We start from the raw sequence: 27,264 nt of genomic DNA, 5'->3' as shown, positions 1-27,264 counted from the left end.
ATCTTCCATTATCTGCATTTAGTTAAAAATCAGTATTAAACCCAAAAGGTTATTAGAGTACAGTGAGATCACTTATTAAAAATACAGCTTTTAAAAATTCATCTTGCTTATTTACTAAGAAAATATCTAAAACAGGTACATTTTCCCACTTACAAATGGATTACTATCCAAGGGTTCACTTGCAAGTTGGAACTTTAAACTCATTTTTTAATGGAGAAACAATCGGTGGTTAGGTTCCCAGAAAGACCAAAAAAGCAAATTTTCTGTCCCAGAAATACCATACTACGCAATGTAATGGAAAAACAAAATAAAAATAGAACATACTATTGTGGTGTGAGTCACCTTTTAAAAAGTCATAAAGTGTATTAAAACACACACCATGTCTGGGACAGATCTATACAGCTCCCAGGCCAGAATGGCCTGGCTTTGAATTCAGTGTCCTCGGAGGTTTGGGGCAAGGCAGCTGCAAGAGAGGCAGAGGAGAGGTTCTCTTCTACAGCTGCAAGGCCACGGGGTGGGGGGAACGGAGTCTCCCCAGAGGCTCAGGGGCTGGAAGTTCCCTTGCTCTAGTGGAGAGGGGTGTTGGTGGGTGCATGCATTTGGGAAATTGCCTACGGATGGGGTAATATTGCTAAAATATTGCTAATATGATGATTCCATTTAATTCTAAATGCCTCTAGGTACATCTTGGACTAGATCCAAATAAATGTGGCCACTGGAAATGCACACAGCCCATGTGAAAACATCTCAACACATCCGAAAAGGACTAAAAGTGAGGCTCTCCTGTAATCACAGTTTGATAACCTCAGAAGTAACTTCAGTGAAGTGGACTATCCAGAGTCTGGCTTCACACCTGGGCCTTCTAAAATGCTCGTGCGTTTTTCTCTCCACGGTGCCAGAGAGCACAGACCAACGCAGCAAAATGTGGATGACTAAGCAGTGCAACTGATCGGAACCTCCGCGTAGGCCCCTTCTGTTTCCAGGCTGCTTCCTGACAAATGGCCCTGGATAAGAATGCATACCTGTCTGAGGGGTTTGCTCAGGTGATTTCCACAAGGTGTCCCAGTTAACTCAGCTCCATCTACGTAACGGGTCAAAGTGGAGTGCAGAGACGTCCACGACTAAAGCTTAGAAGTGTAAGGTTTAGAATGATTTTTCAACAAATAACGGCTGAATCAAACAAAATGTTTGTTAACCCTGAAGTAAGCAAAAAATGTGATTACCCAGCACGTCACTCAGAGATTCCTTTCAATCAGGATGGCCCTGTATCTGGTTGAGGGGGAGCTAGCTAATTCATTTCAATAAAAAGTAAACTGATTTTCAGAAACACAAATGAATACCAATCTATTGATAACTAAAATAAGAGATTATTTTCACACATTAATTTTGAAATTCAGTACTAGGGGATAAAAATAATGTATTTTCTGAGGCCCATGTAAGGGTTTCCCTTAAACTTTTAACTTTCTCTTTCTGAGGGACCTCAACTAGGATATAGGTGACTTACAAATTCAATGCCAATCTTAGTAAGCTGGATGCAATAGCTCTTTGCACTTTAAGTAATGACAGCTTCCTTCGTACCTTGGTGCTTCCATTTCCTGTGAGCAACACATGGAACAGGTCTGTAATGTAACTGCGAAGCATGTGCTGGTGGTCGTTGGTAACTGTCATGTTTGTTAACAGCCTCAGTCCGGCCAGCTGCACCGCGGAGTTCAGGGGGCCAGACAACACATCCTCGCAGACTTGATTCACATACACCTGAAGGTGGGGGAAAAGGGAGCATCTTAGAAGCTACTGAACAGTAGCTTTTATGCACAGTGGAGCAGGGCGATTACTCAGGATGAGACTGTCTTCTTGAGAAAGATGGCATTTCTATCCAGCCCTCAAACGTGGGCGACTTCCTTTTAAAGCTGCCCTTGTTCACAGCAGGTGCCGTGCTGGGCCTTTTATAGAGATCCCCCCGACATCCCAGGACATCGCTAACGAGGGAGTGTTATTAGGGCCATTTTACAGATGAAGACTTTAAAGTCTTCAAGGAGCCTGGCTCCCCTGCTCACCTTTATCAGTCAGTGGAGCAATGTCCAACCCCAGAGACCAGGATCTTAACACCAGTGGGGGCTCTCACTTGTTGGGGGCCTCCCAACTCAGTCTGCCTGTCTGTGTCTGGGCACACCAGGGCCAGGAGGAAGATGTGTGGGGCCGTTCTGCACCAGCAAGTCCCTGAACAGTAGGGTCTAGGGGCTACATCATGTTAGAAGAAAAGAAAGGGGAGCGGGGAGGACAAAGTGAAATACAACTTTTCTTTAGAGTTCTTTCTTTCAGAAGCAAGCAGAGGCCAGACTACTGGGCCCAGGGTTCTGACTTACCGAGGTGTATGTACGTGAACTACTCCTTCCTGCTACCGTAAACCACTGCTGACGAAAAGTAACCCAGTGCCAGTGGTACACCCATGTCACACAGGACAGATCTCAGGTGAACCCAGGGTAATGGAAAGTTTTCTAAAACTCTATTTTCTGTCTGGCCTTTCCAGCTTGGAAACATTGCGTCTTAAAAATAATTGGTATTCACCTAAGTCTGAATTCCACCAAAACTTCTAACTGGTAAGAAAAATTTCCTAATACGAAATTCTAAGAAATTGCCAATTTTCCCATGAGCCAGTACTGACTTTTGAAACTATCCAAATGTATCCATGTTACCATCGAAACTAAAGTAACAGCAGTGAAGCAAAGAGATTAGAATTTTTAATCTGGTTTCAAGATCTAAATAGTATTTACAAATCAATCTGGCTCTCCTGGGTCATAGTTTTATTAGCCATCCATCCTTCAAAAAATGGCATTTCCTTAGCCCTTTACAAATCATCTATTTTCATAGGATGCTAATGTCTTTCAAAGCGTTTCCTAAAATGTGCTGAGCATGCACATCCTTATTACCTCTGAATCTCTTCAGTTCTAGCGACAAGATGACCAAACGGCCCAGCTCTGTTACTCCTGGAGCTGTGCCCACCTCACCTTGGTCCTTTCTCTTGGATTCCCTCGTTCCTCAACTCTGCCTGGAGAAACTTTACAAGTTCTGATGAGCGAGATTCTTAAGAGCTACCTTTTACAGAAACTTGTGAATAAGATGCCTCATTTCTGTGTATTCAACAATATTTTACTTACATTTTTCCTTAAAGTACTTCATCATGTTCTGCCTTGAATTACAACTATTTGTGGACTTGCCTTGTCCCTCCTTCTGGCTTTCCTCAAACAAGAGTTAATCATGTTCATTTCTAAACTCTCTAACAGAGAGCAGGAGCTCAATAAATTTTTAATTAACATCATTTCCTAACTTACTGTGTCTTTCTGCTGATGTTATCTGATTCTGCCCTGGTTCCTTTACCTCATGGATTAAACTGAACCCCAAATTCAAAAGTCCACTGCACCTCTCATTGGCTGGTTCAGGTCCCTCCCTCCTCTGCCTCATTCTTCATAAAAAAAGAGCAAAGGAACTGAACAGACATTTTTTCCAAAGACAAACAAATGGTCACCAGGTTCATGAAAAGATGCTGAATATCACTAATCATTAGAGAAATGCAAATCAAAAGCACAGTGAGTTACCACCTCACACATAAACCTCACAAACTATTAGAAGGGTTATTATCAAAGAGACAAGAGGTAACAAGTGTTGGTGAGGATGTGGAGAAAAAGGAATCCCTGTGTACTGACGGTGGTTACAGCCACTGCAGAAAACAGAACAGATATTCTTCAAAGAATTAAAAACAGAACTACCATATGAGCCAGCGCTCCCACTCTGGGTATATATCCAAAGGAAACAAAATCACTCTCTCGAAGAGGTATCTGTACCCCTGTGTTCACTGCAGCATTAGTCACAATAGTCAAGACATAGAAGTAAGTGTCAATCAATGGCAAATGAATAAAGAAAATATGGTCTATCTACATAACGGAATATTACTTATTTATAAAAAAGAAGAAAGTCCTGCCATTTGTGAAAAATAGCTGGACCTTGAGGGAATTATGCTAAGTGAAACAAGTCAGACAGAGAAGGTAAATACTGAACAATCTCACTTATAGGTGGAATCTAAGAAAGTCGAACTCATAGACACAGAGCGTAGAACGGTAGGGTGAAGGAAATAGAGAGATTCTGGTCCAAGAGTACAAGCTTAATATGATAAGACAAGTTAAGTTCTGGGGTCTAAGGTACAGCAGTGTGACAGCACTTAACAATGCTATACTGTATACTTGCAAGTTGCTAAGAGTAGCTCTCAAATGTTTTCATCACACACACATAATTAGATGAGGTGATGGAGGTGTTAGCTGATGCTAGAGTGGTAATCATTTTGCTATATATATGTATGTGTAGCAAATCATCATGTTGTATAGCTTAAACTTACACAATATTCTAAGTCAATTATATCTCAATAAAGCTAGAAAAAATACAGGTAATTCTTGGTTACAAATTTATAAAGGATGGTCTGCTACAGTTTCATTATTTTCCTTGTTACTTTCATTTACAGAAAACCTTGCACATTTGTGATTTCAGATAACTTACCTTTATCTTGATTTGATTTTCAACATTCACACTCAGGTTATTCAGTGCATTTAAAGCTTTCTCTTTGATACTCTGGTTGGGACTGTTGATTTTGCTTCCAACGACTGGAATACCACCCAGTTCACGAATAACGACCTAACGGGAAAGACACAGGACCGCGACTTCAGTATGCGGCCCCCTTCAGGATATTCTTCACATTCACAAATACAAATAAAAATTAATGACTCTTGGAAGTAGTGTTCCCATACAAAATCTATAATTCCTATTTTTTTTAAAAAGCTTACTATTCATAATTTTACAGGTAAAGAAAATCAACTGAAAATAAATTCTTAAGCTCTGTAATATTTAAACCATAGCACGGAGATATACAATGAAGATTTGCAGAGCTACTGCAATGATCTCAAGCAATGTACAAACAAAATTATTTTACCCTGAAGTAAGTTACATAACTTCTCTATTACAGGACAATATAAAATGCGTTAAGGTTTAGAACACTAGTGTTTAGCTAAAATGTATACTTTGGAATACTAACCACTCAAGATGTTAACAGATGCTCCATTAAAAAAAGGGAGGTTTCATGGTTAAGCAAGTCTGAGAAACTCTGGGTATATAACAAGAGTAAGCATGTCTCTTTACTGGGACACATTCCTGTGTTCCTGTGCTGGGAATCTCCAAGAGGGGAGAACTGAACATAGTACTTCCACGGACTCTACCCCCAAAGAGAGCCGTTTTTCAGTTGGGGGCGTCGGGAGGAATACTTATTAAATCTGGAGGAATTAAAGTTCCACACAGCTTATAAATGCTGCCCAGATTCTCAAAGGAAAAATAATTTGGGGATTTCTCACAATCAACTGCAACACTATGTTACTAGCTGCCTTTGTCTCAACATTGAAAAAGGCTTTAACCTCTTCAATTCTTACAAGAAAAATAAGCTGAAAATGACTCCTGTCAGGCCAAAACATGCCGCTTTATCAGAAAGATAAAAAAGAAGCTTTCCCTCTGCAATTCCAGGTTCTTACCAAGGATCTGTGGGTACCAGAAAACAGCCCTTTCTTTTTAAACCTGTACTGTTAGAGCGGATGAACGCACTGTGACAGCGGGACACCAACTCCCACTACTCAAGAAAGCTACTGACCCACTCTGACCACCGTTTGTTTCAGAGGAATATAAAACTATGGCGTCAGAAATACCCCCAATACAGGCATAAGCTTGTCACCATCTGTTGTTTTTGTCTGCCTGGCACCCCTCTATCCAATGAGGCAGACACAGCTGCTCCTCCATCCCACACAGCGCCTGGTGGGACTGCTGGTCAACCGTGTTCACAGCCATCCCTGCCATTTCCGGCTGGAGGATGTGCACGTGAGCCACGTCTTGCTAATCGTGGTCCTGGGTGCCTGGGCCCAGCAATGGATCCAAAAGGTTGGCAACTGATCCTCGCAGAGCAACTCCACCTTTTGGATCATGAGCTACAGGGATGAAGGCTTGAAGAGGCCAGTGGCTTTCTTTCCATCCCTGTGAAGAAAACCTCTTTGTGGCTGGAAAAAAGACCAATACACAAGAAGCAGGGGGTAAGAAAAGACAGAAGACAGGGCAAGAGAGATCTCTGATAACATCTGAGCCATGGGCACACTTGTGCCTGAAGCCAGTGCTATTCTCGGATGTCCAAGTTAACTGAGCTCACTATTTTCCCTTTTAGGTTTAAAATAATTTAAGCTGGGTTCTGTCACTTGCAACTGAAATGTGAGCAGTACACAAATATTCCTTATATCTCCCTGTAACTCTCTAGAGCTATACAGTAAGTAAACTTTGACATGCTGGAGAAAAAGAGCCTGAAATAAAGTATAGATTCAAAATAATTTTGCATTCATGACAATGTTAATGAATTCTTAAGTAACTACGACATGTTTTACTTTTTCTCCACACGTGGAGAGGGGAGAAGGAAGCAGAGGCCGTTTACACTGGCCTGTGGCTGTCAGAGCGTGGACCAGGGACCGCCTGCATCAGACCCAGCCTCCTCAGCTTCGTATACAACGTAAAGCATGCAGACGTTGGATGCTTTCATCGCTCTATTACAGCACTGCTGAATTTTAAATAATTAAAAAGGCCGTGCAATACAGAGTGTTGATTCGCTACTAGGAATGTGATGCCAGTGACCAACTTCACAGGGATCTAGAAGACTACCACTAAGTGTGTTACTATCAGCTGTGCTTTTCAGAAGTAAACTAATGTTACGCTGTAAGGACACACAGCCACACTACCAATGAAAAATCTGCGGCTGTGGGAGCTTCAGTAACATACCAGGGTCACAGCCGCGCCTGGCGTGTGAGATGGGAGAGCGAGGCGCGGGCACTCACCTGGTTGGCGGAAAAGGCTGCGCTGTTCCCCACGGTGACCAAAGCTCTTTCGATAATGGCTGGATCCTCAGTTGACTCAAGCAGGTAAAGGAGTTTCTGAAGCTGTTCAGCATTTAGGACGTCATCGTATGAGCCATTGGTTAAGTCTTCTGCATAAGAATAAAGTTATTTAAAACTAATTTAAAATCAATGTGAGACTTAAATTTTCTTTTACAAACAATACTGAATGCATAGTCTGATGCTAAGCACACTTTTAAGCACTTTATATGCCTTACCCTTTTCATCTTCAAGTGACCCTTGGAAGAAGATACTCTTAGAATTCTCAGTTTACAGATGGAATACTGAGACTTATAGACATTAATAAATTAGCCAACTGTCACCTGGCGTTTCCCTTTTAGTAAGGCACTGCATGCTAACAGCACTTTCTGTTTCTTCTTTTTAAAAATCAAGTACACTCATCCAGGGGAACACTTCCCCACAGGCACAGATTCATTAAGAACCAAGATTTGCATGAAGCAGAACTATGTCGATCAGTTTTTTTTTTAAAATTAAAGTACAGAAAGTTTAAATGCTGTGTCAATTTCTGATGTACAGCATAATAGTTCAGTCATACATATATATATTCATTTTCATATTTTTTATCACCGAACACAGTTTTAAGAGTGCCTCAGGCCAGAGGAAAGGCTATGAGAGTAACCCAGTCATGCTGCCCGTGAGGCCATTTTGCTTGGCTTATATGAACGAGGAGGCAGAATGACTGGGATGCTGGAATAACAGTCCTGCTGGGGGTGAGGACAAAAGCTGTCATTCTGAGTAAAAGCTAGCATGGTCAAATGCTGGATATGCTCAGGTACTTTTAGAATTTATAGCTTTAATCTTTAAAAAAAAAAATACTCTTTACAGAAATCACCACAGGAAAAACAAGCCATTTTTATAACACTATCATTGTGTTATAGACATAGAACATGATTCCTTCAAAATGAAACTACGGCAGGGAGGGTACAGTTCAAGTGGCAGAGTGCATGCTTAGCATGCACGAGATCCTGGGTTCAAAGCCCAGTACCTCCCCTAAAAATAACAGAATAAATAAATCTAATTACCTCCACCCTCAAAAAAAACCTAAATAAATAACTCACTCTTCAAAAAATAAAAAAACAAATTACCCCCTCCAAAAAAACCACACAAACAAAAAAATTAACTAGTCAGACAGTGCAAGTGTCCACGAGACGGGGTGGGGAGGTGGGAGGGGTAGGTGGTGTGGGAAGGTGGAGGGGTAGGGGGGCAGTTTACAACAATAGGTGCTGTATGTCACATCTGCGCCTTTTAAAAAAGTGTCCCTCAAATTATTAAAAGTTGTTATCTTTTGATGCTGGGATTATGACTTATTTTCTACCCTGTGTTCATGAGTACTTAATTTTTTCTCCACAATAATAAGTACTTTTTAATAACATGTATTACTCCTGTAGTTTAAAAAACTGAGTATATTGCTTAAAGAGCAATCACAGACAAATATGAACAAAGAGGACAAGTTTAGATTATGGGAACCAATAAATGATATGATGTCCTGAGGAAGCCAAATAAGAAAGCAACTTTAGGGAAATCTAGAAGCCAAAAGGCCAGCACATTCCCACTCCCACGTCTTATAATCAGAGCCCTTGGACCCCGATGCTACGCCTGAATCCACTACCTGCCTCATTTACATTTTATGAAAGTACCTCACCCAAAGAATACTCGAAAAGGAAAATGAAAGAATGACAAAACAGCAGATTTTCAGAATGGAAAGACTTTTTGGGGGGGGGGTTCATAAAAAATCTCTCATTTTACAAAGGAAACTGAGGCCAGGAGTTAGCAGAGACCAGAAAAATGAAAATATAAAGCTGCAGGCAATCACTTAAACTCTTCTTGGGTCTCAGTTTTCTCATCTGTAAATTACAAGGCTTGGCTGAAGACTGTAACTGGTTCCCAAAGCTCCTAACTGCTCTGACGCTGTGTAACTTTACACACATTCACATGGCAGAAATATAAATTTAACTCATCCACACTTCTAAGGTATTTCAAAATCCTGCAACTGCCTTATATATTTTCCCACAAAGCCATTAAAAAGGTTTTATAGATATGTAAATTATTTATAAACAGCTAAACAAAATTTTATAGGAAAAAGTGTAACATCATAGAATTTTCACCTGTAGAAGGAGGGGCAACGTGGTAGTTAAAAGTAAGCCAAGGCTAAATAAATCTAGTTCAAATTCCACATAAGCTACCAGCTGAGAGACTTAACCTCTCCAAGGCTCAGTTTCTTCATCTATTAAATGGGAGTTAATAGTGCCCACCTTAAAGCATTTCTGTGTTTCGGGATATGTCCCCAGGAGTGGAACTGCTGGATCATATGCATTTTTCTTATCAAGCTAGCAAAGACTCCAGGACAATGATGAATAACAGCTGCGGTATCAGCTGTCCTTTTCTTTTTCTTGAATTTAGTAAGGATGCTACTAGTGTTTTACCATTAAATGTAGTATGTGCTTTTGGTTTTTGATGGATGCTTTCCATCAGTTAAAGAACATTTCTTTCTATTATTCCTAACTTGCTGCAAGTTTTTATCATAAGTGATAATATTCAAATGCCTTTTTTTAACTGATGTCTAGTTGACTTGCAAAGTGTTAGTTTCAGGTGTACAGCAAAGTGATACAGTTTTATATATATATATGCATACATACACACACACACTTTTCCATTATAGATTATTACAAGATACTGAATATAGTTCCCTGTGCTATAAGTAGGTCCCTGTTATCTATTTTATATATAGTAGTGTGTGTGTAATGTTAATCCCTAACCCTCAATTTATCCCCCGCCCCCAGCTTTCCCATTTGGGAACCGTAAGTTAACTTTCTTTTTAATTATAGAGTCATCGTGTGTTTTGGCTTTTAATCTATTAATGCAAAAAATCACATCAATATATTTCCAATATGAATCTTCCCTGCGTGTCCATTTGGTCTTGGTATATTACTACTTTAATTGCCTGATTGATTTGATTTATTAATATTTTATTTAGTACTTTATAACTTTATTCATAACTGAGACAGATTTATAGTCTTTTCGTGCTCTCCCTGTCAGGTTTTGTTGTCAGGTTGTTGAATGAATTGGAAATATTTCCACCCCTTTCAAGCTCTCAAACAATCTGAACAATACAGGAATTACAAATTCCTTAAATTTTAAGACAAAGAAACAATTACTTGGTTCATGTTCAAGATGGTGACATAGCAAGATCCTGAACTCACCTCCTTACACAGACACACCAAATCTATAGCTACATATGGAACAGTTTCCTCTGAGTAAAATCTAGAAACCAAGTGACTCCTACATGTTGGGCAAATGAGAAAACAACCCACTCTGAAATGGACAAGAAAGGCTGAGACACAATCCTGCCACCAGCCCCACCCTCAGAGCAGTGACACACAGCTGGCAGGGAACTCACAAATTTCTAGGTTCTCCTTGAGGAGCAAGGGGTTTAGGACCCCCACATCCCGTGCTGCAAGTTTTAAGACTTCCATCTGAGAGACAGGCCCCCAAAGCATCTAGCTTTGAAAGTTAACGGGGCTTGCCCTCACAAGACCCACAAGGCTATGCTGAAATAAGAAACAGCTCCTGAAGGGTTTGCACACTCACCATGGCTAACCCTCCAGGGCACAGCAAGAGCAACAGACTGGAATCAGTCTTTCCAGCGAAAAAGGCTGAGAGCAAAACCCTCTGGAGACAAGGAAGCCAGACGGGCGCCATCTTCGCACTCTCCCCTACCTTGCTGCAGGTCACTGCTATTTCCCAGAAAGGAGCCTGTGCATGCATCTGGCACCTCAGGTTTTGGGCTGCCACCCTAGATCACCTGGCTCTGGTGTTGGATGCATGGGTTCAATAAGAGAGTAGCAAACAAAGAAAGAGTACTTAATCATCTGTCATTCCACAGCTTAGTAAAGAGGGAGCAGACAGAAATACCCGTCTCCCAGTCTTTCCCTGCAAGAGGTATATCTGCATATTTTAAAAACTGCTACCTTAGGGTCTGACTTCCAATCAGTCTGCATCGAGATGCTGACTGAGAACCTCCCCTTTGGGTCAGTGACAGCTCTTGGCACACCCTCAAATACTGGAAGCTATTAAAAATAAAATAGGCTGGTTGGACAATCACAAATTTTTGAGAAACAACTAAGAGCTGGGGCAGAGTTGAATAAGGTTTAGCTCCTATACAAGACCACTCCTTCAAGGCTGGGAGAGGTGGCAGTTTCATCTAATGCATAGGAGTCAACACAGAGGGTCAAGCAAAATGAAGAAATAGAGGAATATGTTCCAAAGGAAAGCAAGATTAAAACCTCAGGAAAAAAACTTTAATGAAATGCAGGTAAGTAATCTACCTGATAAGAGTTCAGAATAACATTCATAAAGATGCTCACCAAACTCGGGAGAAGAATGGACAGATGCAGTGAGAATTTCAACAGAGAGACAGGAAATATAAGAAAGTACCAAATAGAAGTCATGGAGCTGAAGAATACAATAACTGAACTGAAAAACAGACTAGGTTCAACAGCTGACTAGATGAAGCAAAGAAAGGATCACTGAACTCCAAGGCAGGGCAGTGGAACTCACCGAATCACAGTGACAAAATGAAAAAAAAAAAAAAAAAAAAAAGCGAAGATAGCTGAAATGACTTATGGGGCAACATGAAGCAGATCGACATTTGTATTATAGGGGTCTCAGAGGAAGCAAGAAAGGGGCAGAAAACTTTAAGATGAAATAATGGCTGAAAACTTTCCTAACATGGGGGAGGAAACAGACAACCAGACCTAGGAAGCACAGAGTTACAAACAGGAGGACTCCCAAGAGACCCACACCAACACACATTATAATGAAAATGTCCAAAGTTAAGAGACAAGGGGAAAATCTTAATGGCAGCAAGAGAAAAACAAATTGTTACATACAAGGGGATCTCCACCGTGAGAGTATCAACAGATTTTTCAGCAGAAACTTTGCAGGCCAGAAGGGAGTAGTGCCACATATTTAAAGCATTGAAAGAAAACAACTGTCAACCAAGAAGACTCTACCCAGCAAAACTGTCCCTCATAAAGGAGAGAGAGATGAAGAGTTTTCCAGGCAAGCAAAAGCTGAAGTTCAGCACCACTACACTGGCCTCACAAGAAACGTTAAAGGGACTTCTTTAAGCTGAACAAAAAGGTGCTAATTAGTAACAGGAACACAAATGAAAGCATAAATATCACTGTTAAAGATAAATATATAAACTCAAAATAATCTAATGTTGTAATGGTGGTGGGTAAATCACTTATGAAGGTTAAAAGTCTAAAGTTGTAAAAATAACTATGAGTATAATAATTTGTTAAGGGATACACAAGATAAAAAGTTGTAAATTTTGGCATCAAAAACATAAAATGTCTGTGTGTGAGTAAAAATGTAGAGCTTTAGAATGTATTCAACCTTAAGTTATCAACTTAAAATAGACTGTTATAACCACTACAGAAAACCATCAAGTCATAAAGGAGAGCAAGAGAAGAAAGGAACAAAGGAATTACAAAACAGCCAAAAAACAATGAGCAACATGGAAGTAACTCCATACCTATCAATAATTACTTTAATTGTAAATGGACTAAATTATCTAATCAAAAGGCACAGAGGGCCTGAATGGGTTAAAAAAAAAATAGCACCCAAGTCATTTTCTGGTCCTGGCATATTTTCCCACAGTACCAAGTGATTCTCAAACAACAGCTGCGGGTCCTATAATTCATCTAAATTATGACACTATCTTCCTGGAGACTATATCAGATCCCCAAAGTTAAGGCCTGTATCGTACAAGGTTCCCCCCATCCATGACCACTTTAGAAGCAAGCTGAAAGTCCAAGGTTGTCACCTACGCTTCTGACTGATCAGGTATAGATTGGAGGTTCAACAACCTCCTCCGTGGGTTTGATTAATTTTCTAGAGCAGCTAACAGAACTCTGAGAAATAGTTTACTTACTAGGTCATCAGTTTATTATAAAAGGATATAGCTCAGAAACAGCCAGATCGAAGAGATCCACTGGACAAGGTATGGGAAACTTCCATATGTTCACCAATCAGGAAGTTTTCCAAACCCCAATCTTTTGGGTTTTTATAGAGGCTTCATTACATAGGCACAATTGATCAAATCATAGAACAATGGTGACTGACTCAACCTTCAGACCCTAACACCTCTCTAGATGTCAGGAGGGTGGGACTGAAAGTTCCAACCCTCTAATCACATGGTTGGCTCCACTAGTAACCAGCCCCATTCTCAGATGCTTTCCAAAAGTCACCTCAGTAATGTAACAAAGACACTTTATCTCTGACATCACTTAGGGAATTCCAAGGGTTTTATAAACTCTACCAGAAATGGGGGGTGAAGACCAAATGTGTATTTCTTTTTTTTCACCTTCAGAAACTTTTTAAATTGAACTATAGTTGATGTACAATATGAGCTGCAGGTATACAATATAGTAATCCACAGTTCTACAGGTTACACTCAATTTATCATTATTATAGAAGATTGACTCTCTAAATACATATTTCTTACTATAAATCACAACATTACATGAACTATATGCCGCCTATAGAGGCTCACTTCAGCTTTAAGGAGTCACACACTGAGGAAAGATTAAAAGTGAAGGGATGAAAAGATACTCCACACAAATGGAAACCATAAAAATGCTGGGTAGCTATACTTACCAGACAAAATAGATTTTAAGACAAAGATTATAATAAGAGACAAAGAAGGTCATTATATAATTATAAAGGAGTGAATCCAACAAAAGGATGTAACATTTCTAAATATTTAAACACCCAACACAGGAGCACATACATGTACAAAGCAAACATTAACAGAGCTAAAGGGAGAAATAGGTGGCAAGACAGTAATAGTAGGGGATTCAAAACCCCACTTTCATCAAAGGATAGATCATCCAGACAGAACATCAGTGAATAAACATTGGACACATTATACCAGATGAACCTGACCTTTTACAAAACATTCAATTTAAAGCAGCAGAATACGAATTCTTTACCAATGCACATGGAACGTTCTCCGAGATAGATCATGTATTACATTAAAAAAAAGTCTTAATAAAGAAGACTGAAACAATACTAAGCATTTTTTTCTACCCACAATGGTATGAAACTATAGATAAATTACAAACAGAAAATGGGAAATTCACATATATATGGAGATTAAGTGACATGCTATGGAACAACTAAATGCATCAAAGAAGAAATCAAAATGGAAATCAAATTTATCTTGACACAAATAAAAATGAAAATACAAAACATCAAAACTTACGGGAAACAGCAAAATCAGTTCGAAGAGGGAGGTTCATAGCAATAAATGCCTGCATTAAGAAACTAAAAAGCTCCAATCAAAAGACATAGACTGGCAGACTAGATAATAAAACAAAAGCCTACAATATGCTGCCTATAAGAGACCCATTCTAGAGTGAAGGACACACAGATTGAAAGTGAGAAGACGGACAAAGATATTTCATGCAAATGGAAATGACAAGAAAGCAGGAGTAGCAATACTCATATCAGACAAAACAGACTTTAAAACAAAGGCCATAAAGAAAGACAAAAGGACACTATATAATGATCAAAGGAGCAATACAAGATGAAGATATTACACTCGGTAACATATATGCACCCAATATAGGAGTAACTAAATATATATTTAAAAAAAATGCTAACAGACATAAAGGGATAAATTAATGGAAACACAGTAATAGGAAACTTCAACACTCGATAACATCACTGGACAGGTCTTCCAGACAGAAAATCAATATGCGCTCATGAAATATTCTCTAAAACAGACCACATACTTGGACACAAAAGAAGCCCTGACAAATTTTAGAGGAAAGAAATTAGTGAAAAAGAGTAAGAAAAATGAATATGTGTAAACGAATCACTATGCTGTACACCAGTAACTAATACAACATTGTAAACCAAAAAATACAAAGTAAAAAATAACCAATTAACAAATAAAAAAAAAAAAAAGGAAAGAAATTATTTCAAGCATCTTCTCTGATCACAATGGCATGAAACTAGAAATCAACCACAAAAAAACAAATGAGAAAAAGACCTACAGAATGGAGACTAAAAAATATGCCACTAAAATAAACAATGGGTCAACAACGAAATCAAAGAAATTAAAAAAATACCTTGAGACAATCAACAATAAAAACACAACCACACAAAATCTATGGAATAAAATATATATTCTGGGAAGTTCACAGTGATACAGGCCTTCCTCAAAAAATAAGAACAATCTCAAATAAACAACTTAGACTTCCACCTAAAAGAAACAGAAAAAGAACAAACAAAATTCTAAAGTCAGCCGAAGGAAAGAAACCAAAAGTTCGGGAGAAAATAAATAAAACAGAGATTAAAAACAATCAGAAAAAAATCAATCAAACCAAGAGAGCTAGTTTTCTGAAAGAGTAAACAAAATTGACAAACCTTTGGCTAGGCTCACCAAGAAAACAGAGAGGACACAAATAAAATGAGAAATGAAGATGGAGATATTACAACCATCACCATAGAAACACAAAAAATCCTAAGAGAATACTAAAAACAACTACATGGCAGTAAGTTGGATAACTTAAATGGACAAGTTTCTAGAAACATATGGTCCACCAAAACTATCAAGAAGAAACAGATCAGGGGGAGGGTACAGCTCAAGTGGTAAAGTGAATGTTTAGCATGCATGAGGTTCTGGGTTCAATCCCCGGTACCTCCTCCAGTAAATAAAAAATAAGCTTAATTACCTCCCTCCCCCACCCCCCAAAAAAACCTCTTGTACCTTAAAAAAAAAAATAAGAAATAGATCATCTGAACAGACCAATCACCAAAAGTGAAATAAAATCAGCAATAAAAAACCTCCTTGAAAACAAAAGTCCGAGGACCAGATGGCTTCACTGGGGAATTCTATGAAACATACCAAGAAGAGGTCATACCGATTCTTCTCAAACTCTTCCAAAGGTTGAAGACGAGAGAATATTCCCAAACTCATTCTATATACCCATCATCACCCTGATACCAAAGCCAGCCAAAGACAATACCAAAAAAGAAAATTATAGGCCAATATTGTTGAGGAACATAAATGCAAAAATCCTCAACAAAATATTAGCAAATAGAATCCAACAACACGTAAGAAAGATTATATACCATGATCAAGTTGGGTTCATCCCGGGGACGCAAAGATGGTTCAACATATCTAAATCAATCAATGTGATACACCACATCAACAAGAGAAAGGACAAAGCCACCTGATCATCTCAATAGATGCAGAAAAAGCGTTTGATAAAATTCAATATCCATTTATGATAAAAACTTTAACCAAAGTGGGTATAGAGGAACATATCTCAACATAATAAAAACCATTTATGACAAACCCACAGCCAGCATAATACTCAATGGTGAAAAGCTGACAGCCTTCCCACTAAAATCTGGAACAAGACAAGGATGTTCACCCTTACCACTTCTATTAAACATAGTCTTGGAAGTCCTAAGCACAGCAATCAGGCAAGAACAAGAAACAAAAGGGATCCAAATTGGAAGAGAAGAGGTAAAATTGTCACTATTTGCCAGTGACATGATACTATATATAGAAAACCCTAAAGGCTCCACACAAAAACTACTAGAGCTGATAAAAGAATTCGGCAAGGTAGCAGGATACAAGATTAATATACAGAAACCAGTGGCATTTCTCTACACTAACAATGAAATATCAGAAAAGGAAAGTAAAGAAACAATCCCTTTTAAAATTGTATCCAAAACAATAAAATACTTAGGAATAAATCTGACCAAGGAAGTCAAAGACTTATACATGGAGAACTACAAAACACTGAGTAAGGAAATTAAAGATGACTTAAAGCAACGGAAAGGTATCCCATGTCTTGGATTGGAAGAATTAATGCTGTTAAAATAGCCATACTACCCAAAGCAATCTACACATTTAATGCGATCCCTATCAAGTTACTCAGGATATTTTTCACAGAACTCGAACAAATAATCTTAAAATTTATGTGGAATCACAAAAGACCCAGAATTGTCAAAGCAATACTGAAGAAAAACAATGAAGCTGGAGGAATAACCCTCCCAGACTTCAGGCAATACTACAGAACTATATTAATCAAAACAGCACAGTATTGATACAAAAACACACATACAGATTAATGGAACAGAACAGAGAGCCCAGAATTAAACCCAGACTTTTGGTCAATTAATCTTTGACAAAGGAGGCAAGAACATACAATGGAGTAAAGACAGTCTCTACAGCAAACAGTACTGGGATAACTGGACAGCAGCATGTAAATCAATGAAGTTAGAACAGTCCCTCACTCCACACACAAAAATAAACTCATGGCTTAAAGACTTAAACATAAGACAAGACACTATAAATTTTTTAGAAGAAAACATAGGCAAAACATTCTCTGACATAAATCTTAGCAATGTTCTCATAGGGCAGTCTACCGAGGCAATAGAAACAAGAACAAAAATAAACAAATAGGACCTAATTAAACTTACAAGTTTTGCATAGCAAAAGAAACCATAAGCAAAACAAAATGACAACTCACGGAATGGGAGAAAATATTTGCAAAAGATGAGACTGACAAGGGCTTAATTTCCAGAATATATAATCAGCTCATGCAACTTACAGTGAAAAAAACAACCCAATTCAAAAATGGGCAGAAGACCTAAACAAGTAATCTTCCAGTGAAGACATACAAATGGCCAATAAGCACATGAAAAAAAGCTCAATATCACTCATTATCAGAGAAATGCAAATCAAAACTACAATGAGGTATCACCTCACACCAGTCAGAATGGCCAGCATTTGAAAGTCCACAAACAATAAATGCTGGAGAGCATGTGGAGAAAAGGGAATCCTTCTACACTGCTGGTGGGAATGTAGTTTGGTGCAGCTGTTAAGGAAAACACTAGGGAGATTCCTCAAAAGACTAAAAATTGACTTACCATATGATCCAGCAATCCCACTTCTGGGTATATATTCAGAGGGAATTCTAATTCAGAAAGATGCATGCACCCCAATGTTCACAGCAGCACTGTGCATAATAGGCAAAACATGAAAACAACCTAAATGTCCATTGACAGATGACTGGATAAAGAAGCTGTGGTATATTTATTCAATGGAATACTACTCAGCCATAAAAATAATAAAACAATGCCATTTGCAACAATATGGATGGATGTGGAGACTGTCATTCCAAGTGAAGTAAGCCAGAAAGAGAAAGAGAAATACTGTATGATATCACTTACATGTGGAATCCCCCCCCCCCAAAAAAGACAAATGAACTTACTTACAAAACAGAAACAGACTCAACAGACATTGAAAACAAACTTATGGTTACCAAGGCAGGGAAGGGGCTCAGAAGGGTTAAATTAGGAGTTCCAGATTTGCAGATACTAACTGATATATATATATATAAACTAGATAAACAACAAGTTTATACTGTATATATATATATTCAGTATCTTGTAGTAACTTATGGTGAAAAAGAATATGTAAACGAATATAAGTATGTTCATGTATGACTGAAGCATTGCACTGAACACCAGAAATTGATATGACATTCTATACCGACTATACTTCAATTAAAAAAAAAAACTAAATAGATTCAGGGGCGGGGGGGACTAACTTTACACTTCAAGGAACCAGAAAAAGAACAAACTAAGTTCAACAAAATTAAACAAAGGAAGGAAATAACAAATTTCAGAGAAGAAATGAATGAAATAGAGACTAGACAGACAACAGAAAAGATCAATGAAACTAGGAGCATTTTTTTTTAAGATAAACCTTTAGCTAGACTCTCCAAGAAAGAGAGGACTCAAATAAAATCAGAAAGAAGAGACATTACAAGTGACACCACAAGATACAAAGGATCATGAGAGACTACTACAAACTATACACCAGCAAACTGGACAAACTAGAAGAAATGGACATATTCTTAGAAACATACAACCCACCAAGACTGAATTATGAACAAATGGAAAATCTGAACACACCAATTACTAGAAAGGAGACTGAATCAGTAATCAAAAGCCTCCCAAAAAACAAAACCCATGAGGACCAGATGGCTTTGCTGGTGAATTTTACAGAACATTTAAAAAAGAATTAGTACCAATCCTTCTCAAACTTTTCCAACAAAGAGAGAAGAGAGCACTTCCAAACTCATTTTACAAGGCCCATATTACCTTGATACCAAAATCAGACAAAGACATCACAAGAGAAGAAAACTAAAAAACCAACATACCGGACAAATACAAATGCAAAAATTCTCAACAGAGTATTAGCAAACAACATATTTAAAGGATCATACACAATGATCAAGTGGGATTTATCTGTAGGATGCACACACATGTGCAAATCAATGCGATATACCACCATAACAAAATGAAGAGAAAAAAATACAATCATTTCAATAGATGTAGAAAAAGCTTTTGACAATATTCAACATCCACTCATGATAAAATTCTCAACAGTGGGTATAGAGGAAATTACCTCAATATAATATAGGCCATATATGAAAAGCCCACAGCTAACATCATACTCAATGGTGAAAAACTGAAAGCTTTCTAAGACTGCCACTTCTATTTAACATAATATTGAAAGCCCTAGTCAGGGCAATTAGGCAAGCAAAAGAAATAAAAGGCATCAAATCAGAAAGGAAGAAGTAAAACTATTTGCAGATGACATATTATACACAGAAAACCCTAAAGACTCCACCAAAAAATTATTATAACTAATAAACAAATTCAGCAAGGCTGTAGGATACAAAGTCAATATAAAAAAATCAGTTGCACAGTAATGAATTATGAGAAAGAAAAATTAAGAAAACAATCCCATTTATAACTGCATCATAAAAAATAAAATACCTAGGAATAAATTTAACCAAGAAGGTGACAGACACGTAGACTGAAAACTATGACACTGATGAAAGAAACTGAAAATACAGATAAATGGAAAGATAACTTTGCTTCCATATTTGGAAGAATTAACATTGTTAAAATGTGCATACTACCCAAAGCAGATGCAGTGTAATCCCTATCAAAATTCCAATGTCATTTTTCACAGAAACAAAACAATCCTAAATTTGCACAGAAGCACAAAAGCCCCGAAGTAATCTTGGGAACAAAGCTGGAGGCATCATGCTTCCTGATTTCAAACTATACTACAAAAAAAAGTTATAGTAATCAAAACAATATGGTTTTGGCATAAAAACAGACACAGATCAGTGGGACAGAGAGCCCAGAAATAAGCCTACACATACATGGTCACTTAATTTATGACAAAAGAATCAGGAATATACAATGGGGAAAGAACAGTCTCTTCAATAAATGGTTCTGGGAAAACTGGACAGCCACATGCAAAGGAATCAAATGGACTGCTATTTTACCCCACACACAAAAATCAACTCATAATGGATTAAAGTCTTGAACATAATACCTGAAACCATAAAATGAACTGAAATTCCTAAATAAACATAGGTGGCAAGCTGCTTGACATAGGTCGTGACATGGTATTTTGGATTTGAGAGAAAAAGCAACAAAACCAAAATAAACAAGTGGGACCAAATCAAACTAGAAATCTTCTGTACAGCAAAGGAAACCATCAACAAAATGAAATGCAACCTATAAAATGGAAGAAAATATTAGCGCATATATCTGATAAATGGTTAATATCCAAAATATATAAACAATGTATAAGTTATGTAAAGTAACTCATAGGAAAAAATACTTGACTAAAAATGGGTTTTTTTTTTTTTTTTAACTGATTGGATGTTTTTCCAAAGACATACAAAAGGCCAACAAGTACATGAAAGAGTGTTCAACATCACTAAGCTTCAGGGAAATGCAAACCAAAACCACAATGAGCTATCACTTTACATCTGTTAGAAGAGATACCCTCAAAAAGACAAGAGATAGCAAGTGTTAGTGGGGATGTAGAGAAAAGGGAACCCTTGTGCACTGTTGGTAGGAATGTAAATTTCTAACCACTACAGAAAACAGTATGGAGGTTCCTGAAAAAATTAAAAACACAACCACCACATGATCTAGCAATTCCACTTCTGGGTATTTATCCAAAGAAAATGAAATCACGATCTTAGAAAGACATTTGCACCCCCATGGTCACTGCAGTATTATTTACAATATCAGACATGGAAACAACCCAGGGGTCCATTGATGGATGAATGTATAAATTAAATATATATATGTATATATATATATTATACACAAACACACACTGGAATGGTATTCAGCCATAAGACAAAGAACGAAATCCATTTGCAACAACATGGATGGACCTTGAGGGCATTATGCCCAGTGAAATAAGGCAGAGAAAGACAATTACTCAATGATCTCACTTATACGTGGAATCTGAAAAACTCTCAACTCACAGAAATAGAGTGTCATGGTGGTTGCCAGGGTTTGGGGGCTGAAGGAAATGGGGAGATTTTGGTCAAAGGGTACAAACTTTCAGTTATAAACGAAATAAGTACTGAAAGTGTAATGTACAGCTTGGTGACTATAGTTAACAATACTGCATTGTATAATTAAAAGCTGCTAAGAGAATACACCTTAAAAGTTCTCATCACAAAAAAATTTGTAACTATCTGTGGTGATGGATGTCAACTTATGTGACCATTTTGCAATACATATAAATGTCAAATCATGTGTGCACCTAAAACTAATACAATGTTATAGCTCAATTTAAAAAAAACACCCTCTGAAATGTAAGGATGATGCTGACAAGATGGGTATTTCTCGAGTCTTCTTCAAAAAAGTAGCTTCAGGAAGAATGGACTGTGAGCAACTTATTTTGTAAGCTGCATGATCAAGGTAATGGTGATTTTGGGAACTGGTAAAATCGGATTTAAAAGTAAGACTTTGTCAGTGTTCACTATGTTGAGTATTAGTGAGAAGGTATCTGAATTCAGGTCACCTGACTAATTACTTATACAGAAATTCCTCTGGCACAAAGACAACAAATTAGGCTTTGCAAGTTTAAGCACAAATCTTTCAACAGATTTTTCCCCTTGTGCCAAAAGGGAAGAGCGCTTTCCTCCCACTCTCTTTTCTTACGATATTTCCTTGAACAAAGTTCTAATTGCAATTCCTTTGTCTCTTTTTAAAAGCTGAATAAGCTTCTTGCCAGTTTATAACCCAAGAAAATCTTTCTCAGGGGCTTTGGCATCACCTGTTTGAAATTTAAACATTAAGGAAGATGGAGCCTCCATCTGCCTATCTCTGAGACACCTGGATCCACGTTGTAACTACGTGGTTATCATTAAAATATTGAGAAGTCTTATTTTTCCTTTGGATAAATGCAGTTAGCTAATACAAATAACCATCCTCATGACCAGTGAGTTTAGGATGAACTATGTGTAGGAAATGGTTCATCAAGTCCCCTTAAGGACATATTATTGGTCACCTTGAGGGCATGTACTTAATATGAATAGGTTATATCTGCCTAGGTACATTAAGGGTTGAGGATTCTTTCTGTCTTTGTAAAACTACTGGCAGATTGCCTGTGATAGAAGTAGCAATCTGGTGTCATGTTTATTTAATAATAAAGCTGTTTAGTTGTTTCCTCCATTTGTGAAGAGGAGTTTCTTAGTTGGCAGATTTTATTTTATTTTTGTAACAGCTTCCATGACCTGAAATATCGCTCCACAACATTCAGTTAATGGTTAGAATTCTGAACGCACCAATTAACTGTTGGATAAAACTTAAGTACTTGTCCTCCAGGAAAGTGTCCGCCATGCATACAACTCTACTAATTTGATATATAGTTATATCCATATCTCCAAGAGCTCTCCCAAACTTTGCACACATATACCACGGTGACTTTAAAGTACCTCCCCTTTGAGGCTGGGCCAGGTCCAAGCACAACTGCCCCTCTAGCGTTCCTTTTTCCAAGCTAACTGCACGCAGAATTTCATCTATTGCTCCAGGCCCCACAAAACTCTGTGCACAGCGGGGAATCTCTTCGGTAACACAGAGACCGGGATCAAGCTTCAACAGAAGAAGCAACAACCAACATGCTTTTGAGAAACTTAATCCTCTGCTGTGACGCCAGACTCAGGCAGGAAAGTTTGGGCAATTTTTCATCCCGGGATTTTGAACAAAGAAATGGCGGCAGAGAAGCAGCTGTGAATACACTAACCCAATCAAGTCGAAGGTCCACCAGCTGTACCTGGGCTTCCCGACATCGCCCTTCTCACCACCGTCCCTCCCTCCCTCTCTGGCTGGGTTCCTTATTTTACTCCAGCACTGGAAAGCCAAGGGCGCCAGCGGCGTCTTCAACCCCCACCCCTGGGAAGGCCCGTATCCCAGTCCCCACCAACCTGCAGGGCACCCCAAGGCCTCACCTGCGGACCGCGAAGGGCGCAGCCGAAGCCGGCGGCCGCCTCGCCGCCGGCCGCGCGTCAGCCTGTAGACGCAGTAGCAGGCTCCGGCCGCGAGGACCAGGCCCGCCGCCACCCAGCCCACGTCCCGGGCGCCGCCCATGCTGCCGCTGGAGCCGCGCTCAGCGCTGGGCCTGGCGCGGGAGGCTCCGGAGCTAGCGGGTCCCGCCGCCGCCGCCGCCGCCGCCGCCGCCCGACCTCAAGCAGCAGAAGAAAGAAAATGGGGGTCTGAGCTCCGCCTCCCGGAAACCGCCCTCCTAATGTAAGACCGCCCACTCGGGCGCGACGCGTCCGGGAGGCTTCCTCGAGGATGGGCGGGGCGCGGGTAGAAGAGGGTAGACCCGAGGATGAGCTGCAAGGGCTGCGCGCTCCAAGGGCACTCACCCCGGTCGTCTCTGCTGTCTAGAGGCTGGCTCCCACCCCCGCCCGAGGCCCGCCTCTCTCCCGGCGGCCCCGGGCCACGTGGGGCGCGGGGCTACGCAGCACCCAGCCCCTCCCCCCGCTACGTGGTTGCCAGGGCAACGCCGGGACGCGCTAGCCCCTAGCCCAGGCGCAGGCGCGACTCCTGCTGCGCGGGGCGTGGAGAGCAGCGCGGGGCGTGGAGAGCAGCCCGGAGAGCAGAGTTTCAGTGGGGCCTCTGGTCATGGCCTCACTGCGCTTTGCCAGCCCCAGGCTGAGGAACTACTTCAAGGAGAACTACATTCCTCAAGTCTGCGAGGTACTGGAGTCACGCGGCGGAGGAGTTAGAAGAGGGATCAGAAGAAATTTCCCAGCGGAGAAACTAGTGTTTGGAGGGGAGGGGGAGTGGCGGTTAGGTGGAGCGAAAAGGGAGAGGATGTAGTCTACTTTGAACAGGTCAACGGTCTGGGCTGAAGATACAGATCAGAGTTGAAGACAGAGGGGTGGTGGTGGCCTAAAGGGGGAAATGGATGACATCTCCCCGGGAGAAAGAGCACAGGGCCTCAAGGCAGAAATCCCAAACTCCCAACTTTTAAGGTTTGGACAAGAGGAGCCTGAGGACTAGAGGAGTGAGAGAGAAGTGCAGTAGAGGCAGAGGAGGAAAAGCGGGAGAGTGTAGCTTTATGAAGAGAGTGGGCAATAGTGTCACCTAAAATAAAGACCCGAAGAGGTGTAGTTGACTTGGCCGAAGGTGAGTTTGGGTTTTCAATGGAGCTATGAAAGCAGACAATTGATTAAAGTTAGCTGAGGGGAGAGTGGAAGCTGAGACCATTAGATGGAAGATAGTCAGCCCTTTGCGAAGGGAAGGACCCCACAACCAGGACTTAAACTGGAGGAATGGCTGTTCCTCCCCATCCCATCCCCCATCCCCTATATAACAGGAGGGAAGGACAAGATAGGGGTGGGTAGGAAGCCAAGAAAGTTCTCATCTCGTGACTTCTATTTTCTCTACAAGTATTTCTATTTCTATATTCTATATTCTATATTCTCTACAAGTATATTCTATTTCTCTACAAGGTGAAATATTTGCCAAGAGTGTGTATGTTCAGGTGGAGATGGAAGGTGCAGAAGAGGTTTTGAGTAGAGATTAGTTATGTGGAGGAGGGAGAGAAGTCTAGGGAAGGAAAGGACAGCCAGAAGCGTTGAAAGCCCAGCTAGGGATAGTCACTCTGCGATGCAGGTGGGAGGGCAATTTGGTACAGCCCCCCTCCTTTTTGGATAGTAATTTAGAAATACTTATTAAAATATTAAATACTTATACACCATACCCTTTGACCAAGCATTTCTTCTTCTGAGGATCCACTTTAGAGACATCCTTGCACATGTAACCAGCAGGATGTACTGGATATTCATTATAACATTGTTGCTTCGTGAAAATGGTAAATACCTAAATGTGAATCAGGGAATGGGATATTGTATAGAATAAAGTATATCCGTACCTTTTGAGAAGAAAGGCTCTCCGTGACATTAAATTTAAAAAAAAGAAGAAAATGCAAGTTGCTTAACAAAGTGTCTTCTATAATGTAGCTATCTGTCTGATGTCATATGTGTGTATATCTGTGTTTATATGTATATATGTGTATTTATATGTATATATGTGTATGTGCATATTTATATATTTAAGACAATACATGCATAGAACATATGGCTAACTATTAATAGCAAATGTTTTGGAGAATGTTTTTGGGGGGAAACTAATCTTTTACTCTATATACACCTGTATTATAATATTTTATGATGAATTGTGTTCACCTTTTACCTCTATGCAATTATATTTGAAAATGTATAGAAAGCATGGTACCCATCTTCCTAGCTGTATAATTTTCTCAAGTAGCACACAGTAAGCCAGATGCAGGTACGCAAATAAACTTGGCTTCATCCAGGATAGGCGTTTCCCAGGCAAACAGTGGAAGGGCAGTGGTGAGGGAGCCAAGCTGTTCAGAGTGCTTGAAGTGATGGGCCAAGGACTTTAAGGATTGGGTGGGAAGTTAGAACAAGACATGATGCTGACATGTGGGTAGAAAGTGGAAGTTCCTAAAAGGTGAATGAAGAGGGGTAGAGGGAGTAATTAAGTGAGGCAGCTGGAATCAGAAAGTGGACTGTTTGTATGGTTATCTCGGTATCTTTTCATCTTTTTGTTTTATTAGACCTTTTTTTCTTGGTCAGATATATATTAACATATGACTTCATAGTGCAAAATTCCAAACTTATAAAAAGAAAATGGATTTTAGTTTCCAAGGGGAGATCCTGAAAAATCTGTGAATCATCAATTTTCCTTCTTTGAAACCATTTTTGTACTGTTATATCAATGCAAGTAGGCCTCGAAGGGTGAAACTAACCTCACAGCCAGAGCTGGGGAGGTAGATGGAGCCTCCTCAAAGGACCTAATACAGTCGTCCCTCAGTATCCTGGGGGATGGTTCCAGGATCCCCCACTGATACCAAACTCCTTATATAAAATGGCATAATATTTGCATACAACCTACACACATCCTACTACACGTCACTTCTAAATAAATATTTAAATAAATCATCTCTAGATTACTTATAATACCTAACACTATGTAAATACTATGTAAATAGTTGCCTGTGTGTAACAAATTCAAGTTTTGCTTTCTGAAACAATGGAATTTTTTTCTAGACATTTTTGGTCCATGGTTGGTTGAATCCATGCCTGCAGAACCCACAGATACAGAGGGCTGCCTATATTTAAGACTCATGATAAAGCCATTCTGAGTGATGACTCAGTCCAGATTAGCCATGGAGCAGGTAGTACAAGTGGACTTGAGTAGAGGGACAGGGAACATCAGGGAAGTGGTAACCTCTCCTTGCCTTGTTCTCCAATTGCCATAACACTACAAAGTTGTATGAGGCATCCCTGTTTCCTCCTCTGGGTGAGAGCACCTCTTCCTCACCAGCTGTCCACACTGCTTTGCCCTCAGAGAAAAGAGGCCCTCAGAAGTGCTCCCCACAGTCTAAGATGATATTCTTACAAGGAGTCCTCCACTCACCTCTGCTACCGCGTTACCAGCAGGTGCAAAAGAGCAGTTTCCTGGGGCCCCACATACCCACCTTACCCTGGTTACCTGCTTCCCCTAAGTGACTGTCAGGATGAATTCAATGGTGCCTCATATTCCTGTACATCCATTCAACTGACCCTATTTGCCATGCCTAGCACTCTTCTAAAAGCCATCTTCTGCAAGTTTTGGAATATATCATCTTTCATCACAGATTTCCGTGTATATTTAACCTCTTTTGAACTCCATCTACCTGTCCTGAATAAAATCTGGCTATCTCCTTAGGGTATCATTTCTCTGCAAACTTCTTGAATAGAGGCTGACTTTTAAAAAATCCTGCTTGATTCACTGAACTTACTGAATCTGTTGATTGATATTTTTCATCTGTTCTAGAAAATTC

The 27,264-nt window shown here is 39.6% G+C and overlaps 3 protein-coding genes across 19 annotated transcripts in view; 2 read left to right on the top strand and 1 right to left on the bottom strand.

Annotated features, from left to right (window-relative positions):
• The window catches only part of NAPEPLD (N-acyl phosphatidylethanolamine phospholipase D), a 60,712-nt gene extending 57,396 nt beyond the window's left edge, over positions 1–3,316 (top strand). For 7 of the 9 annotated variants that reach the window (XM_010984801.3, XM_064487660.1, XM_064487659.1 and 4 more), the window contains one exon: positions 681–3,316. The gene's annotated coding sequence lies outside the window, so the exon portion shown is untranslated. The remainder of the gene's footprint in view (positions 1–680) is intronic. The other 2 variants (XM_064487662.1, XM_064487661.1) reach the window with 2 other exon arrangements.
• ARMC10 (armadillo repeat containing 10) overlaps positions 1–23,590 on the bottom strand; it is a 33,868-nt gene extending 10,278 nt beyond the window's left edge. For 7 of the 9 annotated variants that reach the window (XR_010381727.1, XR_010381728.1, XR_010381729.1 and 4 more), the window contains exons 1-4: positions 23,354–23,589; positions 6,900–7,048; positions 4,546–4,680; positions 1,579–1,755 (exon numbers count right to left, since the gene is read on the bottom strand). Coding sequence is in view for 5 of the 9 variants with exons in the window: in XM_064487667.1 (XP_064343737.1) it covers positions 1,579–1,755; positions 4,546–4,680; positions 6,900–7,048; positions 23,354–23,492 (600 nt within the window). In the remaining 4 variants the exon portion in view is untranslated. Of the gene's footprint in view, positions 1–1,578; positions 1,756–4,545; positions 4,681–6,899; positions 7,049–23,353 lie in introns of all 9 variants that reach the window. The other 2 variants (XM_064487664.1, XM_031454741.2) reach the window with 2 other exon arrangements.
• A 397-nt stretch (positions 23,591–23,987) lies between these two features.
• The window catches only part of FBXL13 (F-box and leucine rich repeat protein 13), a 167,327-nt gene continuing 164,050 nt past the window's right edge, over positions 23,988–27,264 (top strand). Inside the window, exon 1 of the mRNA XM_010984850.3 lies at positions 23,988–24,107. Within this exon, the coding sequence (XP_010983152.1) occupies positions 24,033–24,107 (75 nt within the window). The 5' untranslated portion in view covers positions 23,988–24,032. The remainder of the gene's footprint in view (positions 24,108–27,264) is intronic.

Source organism: Camelus dromedarius, chromosome 7, assembly GCF_036321535.1.
Source record: "Camelus dromedarius isolate mCamDro1 chromosome 7, mCamDro1.pat, whole genome shotgun sequence".
Taxonomy (NCBI): Eukaryota; Metazoa; Chordata; class Mammalia; order Artiodactyla; family Camelidae; genus Camelus; species Camelus dromedarius.
This window is presented reverse-complemented; position numbering and strand designations above follow the sequence as displayed.